We start from the raw sequence: 12,937 nt of genomic DNA on the forward strand, positions 1-12,937 counted from the left end.
ATTCCCCCATTCCAACTCCAATTTTAATTATTAATTTCCTTACTAGCCTGAAGGTACAAGTTATACCTCTCCCTATCCAACTTCTTAATGTAAACTATACAACAAAGAGTCTGATCTCTAGGAGAATGCTAAGCATATGCTATTTCATAGCAAGGAATGTAATCCTTTCACAGGGAATAGTTTATGTAAACAGGGACTTTTTTAAAATGAGAGTCAAGACCTCAGTTTTATATTTCATATCTAAAACTGTACTCCAAGTAGAAATATGGGGCTTAGCTTTCTCCGTGGAAAACAACCATCCCAGATTTTCCAAAAGTTAAACACAATGACTTTAGAGGAAAACACTATTTATTGTGTAAAAGATTTATATTTATTAATCAAAGGCACAAAACAAAACTAAGACTATTAAAAGTTAACCTTAATGTTGACAATTCTTATCAACCTGGTAAGGAAATACCAGCTAAAGCTAATGAATATGAGTTGCTTTAAATTCCTAAGGAGAATACAATAACTCTTGGCACCATTAAGTAATAATTAGAACTTTTCAAACAATAGGGGAAATATAAATGTTAGTATAAATACCTAAATTTCGAGGCAAAGAAATGTAAAGTGTTAACTGTGTTGCAACCTGGTGTATCACAGAGGACTGGTAGTGCCTTTTATAGTCTTGGGTGCCTTAGAGGTCAGAGACTGTCGTTACTACCGTTTGGCAACTCTGATGATGGGTGTTATTCAACTACTGGCTGGAATTAAATTACACAATGTGACTCTCTGCCTATCAGCAGAACAGAGACTAATGAAAACATTTTAACTTCTTGATGCAAATTATACAATCACACCAGATAACCCTGGCTGGGAAAAGGTCCAGTTTGGAGGGATCAATTTTCGATCACACTACATTGACAGCAAACTCAGTGACTTTCAAAAGCCACACACTGAGAAAAAAAAAAAGTCAAGAGGAACACAGTATTGCTTCATTTACAATTTACTAAGCTCTTCCAGTGTTTCAGAGTGACATGGGGATTTCAACTATCTAACATGAATGGGACAAAAGGTGGACTTCGAACATATCAAGCAAATGTCTTGATCGAATCAGACTACTGGTATAGTTTTTCAATCTATCTGTAATAAATGTCGGTCTTCCATCCAGGAGATCTTGTAATTCACAGGGTTGGGGGTGGGGATGTTAATATCCTAAAATTAAAGAAAAAAAGTTAATTTACTTATAACCCAAATTTCAATATCTGTATTCCTTTCCACACATTTTAATCTAGTCTGCTAATGAAGACCTTCACGTGTTCCCAGTCAGTGGCTCAATTCAAATGTGAAGGGCGCCCCAGGGATTAATTCAGCCAGCTACAGTTCTCACGTTTTACCATTCAAATACTGAAGTTATTGAAGCACATGTTTCTCCAAAATCTAGTTAAGCTAGATGAGTTTATGGCTCTAGTAACAGTCCACCAGAGGACTGCAATAAATGAGAATTAGGTAAAAGACCAGGGGAAAATGCCGATATTGACCAAGAACAGAGTGTACTTGCCAGGTCACTATTGGGATTCTTCACTTCTCTACACTAGGTCCAAATCTGTTAGAAAGGGGACCACTTAGGATCTTTAGGCTGACATGTGCAGGAAAACCCAGAGAGGCCCTTCTGTCCTTTTTGGCCATGACTTGTATTGAGACACAAGTGCCTATGCAGGGTTACACAGTAACAATAACATTTGAATGCACTGCTGGACATGACCTTCTTGGCAAACTCAGTCCATCCATCACATGTATAGGCTGGAGTAAACACTAACACTGAGAGAGCTGAGGATCAAAATGAACATACCTTAAAGTTGGAGAGGAACAGGCCCGTGTTATGCTGGTTACACTATCTCATACTGGTTATTTGTTATGGCACGAGAGAGGCAGTAGGCTAGAAAGATTCCAATCAGCTGGAAACAAAATACAAGCAAAATTAAACACACATATACATACAAAGCTTAAAGACCTCAGGATACAGGTATATTCTCCTTTCACTTCTAATTCACTACCAATTTTCTTAAGTTTTTTTCTAGAGTAAGCATATAAGTGAAGTCTAACTACTACTGTGATTGGAATTTCACAACCACCACTGACAAAAATCACTCAGGAAAATCTTGAAGTTTGGGGAACCTTTCCTTACTCTTCCTCTCAGTTATCAGAGCAAAAAGGATATGGCTTAGAATATGCATCTCATCAAGTAAAATCTCCATCTATCAAGGCAGAGATTCTCTTGGAGGATTCTAAAACAATGCTGTGATGATGAAAATATTCTGTAATACCTGTTCTGTCCAACACGGTGGCCACTAGCCACATAACTTTTGAAAGGTGGCTAGCAGCTATTAGTGCAGATTCAGACAGACCTAGCAGGGCAGGTCTTAGAGAACTCTGTAGTTGTGGAAAACAGTGTGGGAAAACATAAGATGCAAGACAACCAAAAATTGGAATGAAAAGAGCAAAACTACTGTATCTCTACTGTGATGAGCAACTGAGAGTTTTGTGAAAATATGACTTCTCTAAAAATGCCCTTGCTAACCAGGGCCCTGAAGCCAAAACTGAAGCCTTCAAAGTGGAAATCTTGTAGCTTACACCTAACAAGAGTGATGAAACATTTCCTAACTACAAGGACTTACCTGGAAGCAAGCAACTCCAAAAGAAATTCCCGCAACAACTCCCATTTCTGACTCTATAATGGTCATCACCTTTATAAAACAACCCTAATGGAAGAGAAAAAAAAAACATTAAGTACAGCTCAAACCATAATAAATACTTTGATCACACATCTCTGCGAAAGATGAGCTACCTTAACCTTTTATTGTTCTTTTATTAAAATTTATTCTTTCATAACAAATCCTGTCTCCTTTGAGGAACACAGGTTCCACCTTTTGGATTATGCATTTAAGTGTGAAATCAAGTCACCAATTTTCTGAGCTTCAGTTTCCTCATTTATTCAATGAGAATAACACCTGCTCTACCCTATTTCAGATTACATGTATTGTGAGTAAAAATTAATTCTTTTTTTACTCCTTACTTCATTGTTTACTTTATCTGCATCTCTCTGAGGAGAACAACCTTCAAGTTTACAGCAGCTCTTGGGAAATCCTTTTTCTGAGTAATAATTAGTATCCTTCCAATCTCTATAGTCGGTGACACCACAACAACGCAACTGAAAAAAATCCAACAGAAGCATTTATAGTTCATATTACCACTTTGTAGTCAAACAATTAAACCATCATCTTAGATTATACTTGGTGATCTCTAGCTTAAGACATATTTTAAAGCAGCTGTTCTCTATTGGCATCATAATTCATGAGATTAGCACTTTGGGACTAGCCTTACTTTCACTGCTACAGTACAAATGGACAACGTCTGGTAGGCAGGGCCCTATCCTCTTCTCTGAGGGAATAAGGAATATGTTCCCCTCTTGAGAAGCCACCACCTATGACCACTTACCGTAGTTTGAATCTTGTCTACTGCATCGCTTCTATAATCTCCCGTAGCGTTATATTGCTTTAAAGCTTTCTCATAATTATTCTTAAAACTGTTCTTAATCTACAGCAAAGAAACACAAGGCCAGTAAACAAAGATTTTAGAATGTTCTTTTGGTTTCTAGGTCAAATAAGAAATTCCCACATCTGACCAAATGGTCCTATCTTTGATAGCAGCAATGTGTATGGTAATTAACTTCTATGGTCCAATCCTGTCTTCTAAGCAATGTAAGTTTAGCTAAGGGGATTCCTAAGCAAAACATTCCAGTAAAAGATGATAACGACTAGAAGTTCAAAGTGCTGTGGGAACATATATTTATTCAAGTGGCAGCTTCCTTCTGCTGTATCTCCTCCCACCCTCAATCTTTCTTCACTTTCAATTGAGTACACATTTGATGCCTATGGGATTTTTAAGCTACAAAATCTCACTCTGGGAGAATGCACTACCACTTTGCACTACCACTCTCACTGATGAGCCTTCAGTACTCATTGAATGACTTCCTAACCCCAGATTTATTAAGGTTTTGATGAGTGGAGAAGGTATCAATTTTCTGTTATCAATTTTGTGCTTTAAATAGTTTCCTATCACTAAAGTTATAAATTGTACTATCTACACTTTAATAGGTACTTATACACAGAAAAATGACTGCAAATACAAATAATTATGGGTACCTTCAATTTTCTTCTGGTGACTATCAATCAGTCTTTACCAAAAAAGTGGGCTAGGTTTTTTTTTTTTTTTTTACCAGAAAGTCATTACTGTCAGCTACAGGTTGAAAAAGTCAGCTTTAAACACAGCTGTAAGTGATTTTTTAAACTAGTGAAAGCTGTCGCTTAACTCTATTACTTAAATTTATCCAGCTTTATCTCTTAGAGGATAAATTTTCACATATTAAGGTTCCCAAACTCAGGCTTACCTCATGTCTGAAAACAAATCCTACGATGGCAGCGACCAGTTCAACCAAAAAAATGAGAGTCAGAAACATTGCATACTGCAGGATAAAAAGAAAAGTCCAAGTCAGTTTATACATCACAGCTGCAAAGGGAGTCAATGTTCACATTTTTATGGAAAAGGGCAGGGAAAACACAAAGGTGGGAATTGGCAGCTACACTGTTACTTGCTAAGTTTTCATAAGGAAGAGGAAAAATCAAAAAGGGCCATGCCTAGTTCCAAGAAACAAAGCCTACAACATATAAGCCTTTTCAAAACCAACAACCAATTCTAAGAAAGCAAGGACTCACCAGTTTTAGCATCCATGCAGAAGCTCGGCAGGTAGCAAAACAGCCGAAGGTGCCCAAAAGAATAATGACAGTGCCAGTACCAATGAGCACGAAGGGGACATTGGTGGCCTTTTCATTTAAAAGGGAAAAATAATTCTCTAGGCTCACCTTGCCCCAAATGCCAACAGCAAGAAGGATAACACCAGTGATCTATGTGGGAAATCAGAGAATTGAGAGTTACACACTGTATACAGCAACATCTTCAAACCACAAACCACTAGGTGTTTAAGAAACAATAGGTGTGAGAATTGATGTAGCAGTCTGTGGCCAAAGAGCTGTGGCTGGGATATGGTAGACAAGCGGGGTGGGGCTGTACACAAGAACAGGCCTTGATAAATCCACACGCTGGATCACTGTGGCCAGGACAAAACCAAGGGGCAGCTAGAGAAGGCACCTTGACAAAATTCTTAAACTTTATCTGTTTTTTTGCCCTAGGAATCAAAACTTAACTGTTTTACACCCGCCTTAGGAAGAAAACCTTTCCGCAGGTGGGGGTGGGGGCGGGGGGAGTGTTTCTAAGAGTTCCAGAAACTTTCCCCTTTCCCCCAGTTCAGTGATGAGCACAGGGTACAAAGGGATGGTACACAAAGCAAGCCCAAGGACAGACTGGCGGGAGTGGAGCCATTACCATACTTACCTGCAAAATACTCCCCTCTTATGAAGCAGTGGAAAGAAAAAGACTATTATGCAAGCGAGCCCTCACCAGGGCCGGGCAAGCCTTGCCTCTCCAATGGTCCGGGGACACCCTCTGTTTGCTCTGGGGGGATTCACTCCCTTACTCGCCCCCCGCATCGAATTCCAAAGCTAGGCACGTCTGGGTCCCGGCTCAGCCTCTCAGCTGCCGTCGCCCGACACCCCGACCCGCGCGGGCGAGATGCCCGAACCCGAGCTCGAGCCCCAGCACGTCGTCACCAGCGCCGGGGTCCCAGCAGCGACCGCCGCCCCAGCCCCACCAGCGCCTCACCTCCCCACTCCCGATCCGAGCTCCCTCCGCACGACCCCAGCCCGGGATCCCCTCCCGTCCCCGGGCGTCTCCGTGTCTCACCCAGAAGATGAATGTGTAGATCAAGAGGACGCTCTTGAAACAAGTGATGACCGGTTTGGTCTGCAGCCTCCGAGACGGGGACGCCATGACTAGCCCAAGACCCTGCCCCGCCGCGCCAGGCGATCGGAACAGAGTGAGCGAGGCGCGGAGCCCCCGAGTCTCCCCGGAAAGTGCCGAAAAGTTACGAGCGTCTGCGACTGAGAAGAGCCGGAAACACTGTACAGTTTTCTAGAGGGCAAGGTCCGGGAGGCTGTCCGGAAAGTGACGGCAATTTCCGAGCGCCCCCTGCCGAAGGTTGCCGAAAACTCTACACAAAAGGTTCTAGTGTCGCAAATTTCTTAGATCTTCAAAGGGGAGCTTGCTTCATTTTTTCGCTCAAGGAATCTTTCCCGCCCGCCACCCCTCCCCCTGACCTTATGACTATCATATTGTTTCTAGCACCAGCAGCACCAGCAGCGCTCTGAGATTCGGCCTCGCCGGCCCCTGGAGCCCTAGAAGGAGAAACAGAAATGGAAAGAGGTTAAAAGTGACCTAAGAATATTTTATGACATAGCAAAATACTCTCAAGATATATATTTCCAAAGAGAAACAAAAGCAGATCGCAGAGCGATACGTCCAGTCACATGTTTTTAGATAAAAACCGAAAGGAAAAGTGCAATTTACCTGAATGGTAGAATTACGCTGATTTCTTTCTCCTGTTTTGTGCTTTTCGATTTTTGAACATTGTTTTATGAGGTGGGGAGGGGGCATAAGAATAATAAGAAATAATCACTTGTACGAATTCCAAAGGTAGGTATGAAAGATAATGAATTTTAGAATTTCTCTACAAGAATTTGCCAAGCTCCTTTATCCCTCTCCTCCCTTATTCTCTGAGTAACTTGGGAGTTGAGGAAAAGTGTTTTAAAGTACTTAATCCTGAAATGTAAGTTCAGCTATTAGCTACAAACTTCAAAAAGGGAAGGCACTACAGAGAATACAAGGTAAATGTGACCCCCTTTTAAATGTTAAAACTGAAAGGCACTGTATTATTCCAGCCTTCTGATTTGTCAGATCAAGAACCAGCTGATCACAAAGAGGCTGAAATCATAGGTCATACAACTAATAGCAAAGCCAAAACTAGAGATAACTGTGCTTTGCAATCATCTCCCCTATTATACAAGCTGTATATGGTATTTGGTGTCTGCTTATCCCCAAGAAATTCTCCCAATTGTTTAGATCTTCCTAGAACTTGAGACCATGTGTTCCTAAGGACTTAAACTGTTAACAGGATGAGAATGAATCACCAGAAAGTTTCCAGTCCCTTATGTCCACAGGCAGCCCGAAGTCAGACTTTGGGATAAAGTGGAATGAAAAAAAAAAACAGCCCTCTTCACGGTCTCCTAAATACTGGAAACCTCAGGAGAGGGATTTTTTTTTTAATCTATTAAGGTCTGGTTTCTCAACTAAAGTATAAGCTCTTTGAGGGAAGAAACTGTGTCGTGTGTGTGTGTGTGTGTGTGTGTGTGTGTGTGTGTGTGTGTTATTTCTAGAGGCGTGGGATTAGAAGACAGTATCAGTTTCCTAACCAACCAATTTACATCATCATTGACACAAGCTTAACATTACAAATGGACATTTACTGTATTGCTATGACAATAAGTCCTGCATTAGTGAAGAAGAGATGGACACCTAAACTTTTTGCTCAAAACCTTGCTTTAGGGCTTCCCTGGTGGCGCAGTGATAGAGAGTCCGCCTGCCCATGCAGGGGACACGGGTTCGTGCCCCGGTCCGGGAAGATCCCACATGCCGCGGAGCGGCTGGGCCCGTGAGCCATGGCCGCTGAGCCTGCGCGTCCGGAGCCTGTGCTCCGCAACGGGAGAGGCCACAGCAGTGAGAGGCCCGCGTACCGCAAAAAAAAAAAAAAAAAAAAAAAAAACACCTTGCTTTAAACATATACCACAGAACCAGAAAACAGGAAAGTTCCATTAACTTGGTCACACAGAGCTTCCCTGTGCTTCAAATATTGACCTAGGACCAGCTCCTATAGCACCATGCCAGATGTCTGAGGTCCAAGAGAGCAACTACTGGAGAATTATTGCACTGCCACACTTTATACTAAAATCTTATCCTAAAATTAGAAAAGCCTAACACATAAATGCTTGGAGAGAATGGGTAAATGATACAACTATACATCTTGTAAACACTAAGCCAAGGTCATCAGGCATAAAGCAGACATCAACTTTTAAAGTACCACATATGCCATAGCTACAGGAAATGAGGTTGAGGGGGGCTCTAAGTATAATTAAAGCTGTCTCCCTAAACTAAATAGCACTATCTGAGGGGTTCTCATATTAAAACAAAAAAGTATCAAGGGAAGTCTTGCTAAATTCTTGTCATCTTAAATGGAAGTTTTATCTGAAGCTTAGGTTTGTACCATGTCCTGAAAGGGATTTTCATTGTGAGCCTGAGAGCAAATAAATACTTCTGTGGCTGAAGAAAAAACAAAATAGTCAAAGCAAAAGCCACATCTTATTTCCAAGAATGTGTTGATTTTCCTCCTCTCCCTTCCTCTGCCACTCACAACGCTGCTTTGTTTGAATAACAGTCGGTGCCAAATTAAACCGAAAGCTGACATGGAATTTAATATTCCTATGGCCACAACACCTTGCACCAGAGCCTCCCACCCTGCTACTCGCCCCCACCCCGCCCCGTTGCCATGCCACCAAACCCAGAAGTTCAGTTTAGTTCAAATTTAGGCCTGGGTCTGGGTCCAAACCCAGACAAAGGGGCATCTCATCCCATCTAGGCAATGTAACAAGTAATTCTCTAGGTTATAAGATTATTCTTTAAAGTATTAATAATGACTGCAATATTGAGCATTGACTATGTACCAACCACCGTTGCTAAGCAATCAACAAGCGTTGCCTCATGCTTACATTACAAAAGCCCTTATTGTGAGGTGAGGACTACCACTGCCCACATTTTACAGATGAGGAGACAGGTTCAAAGAGGCTAAGTAACTTGCCTAGGACTAAGCCCTGGCAACTTCTGTTTCCCTCATCAGAAATGGGGCCCACTCTGTGATGAGACATGGCTGCCATTGTACATTTAAACACAAACAAGGGCTCTTTGGAGCCCCTGAAGCGCAAGAACCTCAATGGTTTCCCCAATTCTGCCTCATACTTGGGGTATTTTGTTGAATTTTACTTTTGCCTTCACTCAATAGCCCAATCACCTAGGAGGTAATCCTGTGCATCCCAGAGTGGTAGAGAGTTCAACAGTTCTTCTGGTTCACCCTCTTAATTTCTCCCTCTTTTCTGAGCACAAGAACATGTTTGATGCCGAAAATGTAGGAAAAAAGGAAGATACCTTTCTTAAGTATTGTTGCTGCTTGTTTTACATTCAATATTTAGTATAGATTTGTGTCCCTTCCCTATTAACTTCCTGTAACTTTCAAGATTAGATTTAAATGTTTTTCTTTGGCATTTAAATGATGCCTCCCCCAGCACATGTATCAACTTATTTCCTACAGCTTTTCCAAAGTGAATTTTCTTTTCCACAATAAGCCAGTATGATTATCTTCCCCAATAAATAAGATCTGTTCCCTACTCACTTCCCACTCTCCAAACTCAAAATTCCTGCCCCCCAACTTAAGGTTCAGCTCAACCCCAACTCAATGAGAGCATCCTCCCCCAACCCCCACCCCAGCCCACACACATACCTTTTTCTTTAACATCAGTGCTTATACTCTGACTACTCATGTTAACTCATACCCTTAGTCCATTACTACAGTACTGCTTTCAGTACCTGCTTTTTCTCTACTTACCTGTCTTACATCCTGTTGTTCAGAAACTACTGCATCCCCTTTTATACTCTCCAGAACCCTAGGACGCAATGCTCAGTTGATGAGCTCCTTTGGTGCTCAGCCAACCCCTGTTCAGCTCATTGGTCATAGCTGGTCTCTGAGGCTAACCACTTAGTAGTCACTCAAGGTTTGATTAAGTTAAATGAAATTAAAAACTAAATGTCTAAGCCATCCCAGTGTCGCACTGACATAAACCAGAAAAATTAAGTTGATAATGCCTTGGGACATTACTACTGCTTGTCTTAGGCACCAGTAAAAAGACATTAGGCATTTTGCACAGAATGCATCTTATCTCTTATTCACATAATGATCTTACCATTTTCATTTTCTAATACCTTTTTTAGAATCCCTCCAATTACCTTTGGCTAAGTGCCTATCGTAAAATCTTAAAGCACCTTCTACTTATTTTCTTTTTTTAAAAAAAGGAATTTTGCCTTTAATTTATTTATGGCTGTGTTGGCTCTTCGTTTCTGTGCGAGGGCTTTCTCTAGTTGTGGCGAGCGGGGTCCACTCTTCATCACGGTGCGCGGGCCTCTCACTATTGCGGCCTCTCTTGTTGTGGAGCACAGGCTCCAGACACACAGGCTCAGTAATTGTGGCTCACAGGGCTAGTTGCTCCGCAGCATGTGGGATCTTCCCAGACTAGGGCTCGAACCCGTGTCCCCTGCATTGGCAGGCAGATTCTTAACCACTGCGCCACCAGGGAAGCCCTACTTATTTTCTTAAAGTGTCATATTTTACATTACAGCCATCAGATAAACATCATTTAAACACATAATTTAAACATCATCATTTAAACAGATAATTCATAGGTATAGTTTTAAAAATTAGTTTCCTGAATAGGAATATCTTTTTATTCCTCTTGTCTTTTCGGATTCTCTATGAATCCTTTCTTCCCTTTCCAGCCTTGATCTTGCCTCTTTCCAAAAGGCTCATAATATACTGTTTGAGACACAGAGAAATGAGAAATACTCCTAAATGGTATTAAAATTTACATTTCCATGTCAATTTGTCTTAGTCCACTTTCTAAGAAAATTGTTTCAAGTCTAGGCTTGTTGAGCTTTGCTGAGATCTCAACTAGGCAAGTCAGTTTCCATATCTAATATTTCTTAAAACAATATCTTATTGACTGCTGAGGGGCTTCATATTAAAAGTCTTGAAGTTGAAAATGATACTGAACTTTAAGAATCTTAAAACTTTGTATGCATGAATGTTGCCAGTCTTTGTCTTATCTTCCCAACCAAATCATAGGGAAAGGTGTTTTGCTTAATTTTATATCCCCACAGTGTCTAACATAGTGTTACCCACACATAGTAGGTGCTGAAGAAATGTTGGTTTTTTAAATTGACCCCACCTGTTTTGAGCAAGGTCTTCATACTACCCATCCCAGTGTTTCATACAAATGCTGCCCCTCTTGTCTCATTTATCCCCTTACTTTGATCTCCCTATGATTTCCATAATCTCTCCTTCATTTTCTTCTTTAATCTCTCTCTGCCAACCCTCTGCCCTGCTCCTTCCAGCCCTAAGTGGGACACGAGGCCTTATGCAGCATCCTCACCTTAGCACGTGTTGGCCTCTGTTTTTGGTGCTGGGGGTATGAAGAAGACTAAGCTGTGGTCCCACTCACAGGCTAGTAGGGGACAGAGATGAGACTGAGATGAACAGACTAGTAGGATAGGGGACAGAGATTGTCATATATCAACAGTGACAATAAGTGTGATAAATCCTGTAATTGAGACATGTACAAAGTGATATGACAGAAAGGAAGGTGAAGTAAACCAGTTCTGGCTGGGGTGAGCTGAGGGAAGCTTCTCAGCAGCAGTGATGGATATGGTCTCAACAGCCCAGGAAAGAAGGGAAAGGGTTACAGGATAGAGTAAATATATCTGCTCCAAGCTACCACAGTGTGAAAGGAAGAGCAAGAGGTTCAGTGTGTCCAGAATGAAGAGTCATGGGGTGAATGTTTAAAACTAGGCTGAGGACATAAGTGAGGTTTGCTTGTGCGGGGTACGGTGTGCCCTGCTAAGAGCTGGGACTATACTCTTTGCCAAGAGGGAGCCAGTGAAGGGATTTTTTAGAAAGAAAACAACCCTGGTAGAATTTATTCCTCTGCTCATCCACTAGCTCTCTCTCCTCTCTCTCCATCTCTCTGTCTCTCTTTCTCTCTGTCTCTCTTTCTCTCTCTCTCTCTCTGTCACACACACACACACACACACACACACACACTCATTTAATAGATTCACTATTTCCTAACACATAAGTTTAATGTAAACTCCTATATCTGATTTCAAGGGCCTCACAATCTGGCCCTACTGTATTTATTCAACTTTGTTTCCTACTGCTCCCCTGAACCCATCTCCCCTCTGAGCTAACAATGAGCCCTTGTACATGTCATTTCCCTTGCCTGAGAGCAGACCACAGCCCATGTCTTCCCACAGAGACCTCACAGTGTATTCCATAGCTTTTGGAAATTTATATGGTCTTGTACAATTTTCTAATTGTTTGTGTCCCCCTTCTCTCCCGTAGTAAACATAAACCCTCTGGGAGCTGGAGAGTAAACTCCATAAGATCAAGAATCACACAGCTTTTACTCATCACTGTCCTCCAGTTCTTAGCTTATAATAGATGTCCAATGAAGGTTGGTCCACTAAACACACACAATTGCAGTTAAGAACATTTTTGTTACAGCCACTATGGAAAACAGTATGGCGGTTCCTTAAAAAACTACAAATAGAACTACCATACGACCCAGCAATCCCACTACTGGGCATATACCCTGAGAAAACCATAATTCAAAAAGAGTCATGTACCACAGTGCTCATTGCAGCTCTATTTACAATAGCCAGGATATGGAAGCAACCTAAGTGTCCATCAACAGATGAATGGATAAAGAAGATGTGGCACATATATACAATGGAGTATTACTCATCCATAAAAAGAAATGAAATTGAGTTACTTGTAGTGAGGTGGATGGATCTAGAATCTGTTATACAGAGTGAAGTAAGTCAGAAAGAGAAAAATACCATATGCTAACACATATATATGAAATCTAAAAAAAAAAAAAATGTCTCTGAAGAACCTAGAGGCAGGACAGGAATAAAGACGCAGATGTAGAGAATAGACTTGAGGACACGGGGAAGGGGAAGGGCAAGCTGGGATGAAGTGAGAGAGTGGCATTGACTCTCTATTTTTACATTCGGTATTTTACACTACCAAATGTAAAATAGATAGCTAGTGGGAAGCAGCCACATAGCA

At 41.3% G+C, this 12,937-nt stretch overlaps 2 protein-coding genes across 4 annotated transcripts in view; both read right to left on the bottom strand.

Moving 5' to 3' along the window:
- Positions 1–347: 347 nt before the first annotated feature.
- Positions 348–5,973, bottom strand: TSPAN6 (tetraspanin 6). Of its 3 annotated transcripts, none has more exons than XM_033412462.2 (8): positions 5,839–5,973; positions 4,902–4,943; positions 4,430–4,504; positions 3,478–3,576; positions 3,056–3,190; positions 2,658–2,741; positions 1,832–1,937; positions 348–1,194 (listed from the first exon to the last, which is right to left on the bottom strand). In XM_033412462.2, exons 1-7 carry the CDS (start codon positions 5,923–5,925, stop codon positions 1,869–1,871), a joined length of 591 nt encoding a protein of 196 aa, XP_033268353.1. In that variant the 5' UTR covers positions 5,926–5,973; the 3' UTR covers positions 348–1,194; positions 1,832–1,868. The 3 variants fall into 3 exon arrangements, with proteins under 3 accessions (XP_033268353.1, XP_004283569.1, XP_033268354.1); XM_004283521.4 differs by having other exon boundaries at positions 4,755–4,943; XM_033412463.2 differs by lacking the exon at positions 4,902–4,943 and having other exon boundaries at positions 5,839–5,968.
- Positions 5,974–6,245: 272 nt separating this feature from the next.
- Positions 6,246–12,937, bottom strand: part of SYTL4 (synaptotagmin like 4) — a 196,502-nt gene continuing 189,810 nt past the window's right edge. The window contains exon 21 of the mRNA XM_049705104.1: positions 6,246–6,329. Coding sequence (XP_049561061.1) covers positions 6,262–6,329 — 68 coding nt within the window. The 3' untranslated portion in view covers positions 6,246–6,261. The remainder of the gene's footprint in view (positions 6,330–12,937) is intronic.

The sequence above is a fragment of the Orcinus orca genome, chromosome X (genome assembly GCF_937001465.1).
Source record: "Orcinus orca chromosome X, mOrcOrc1.1, whole genome shotgun sequence".
NCBI classification, from domain to species: Eukaryota; Metazoa; Chordata; class Mammalia; order Artiodactyla; family Delphinidae; genus Orcinus; species Orcinus orca.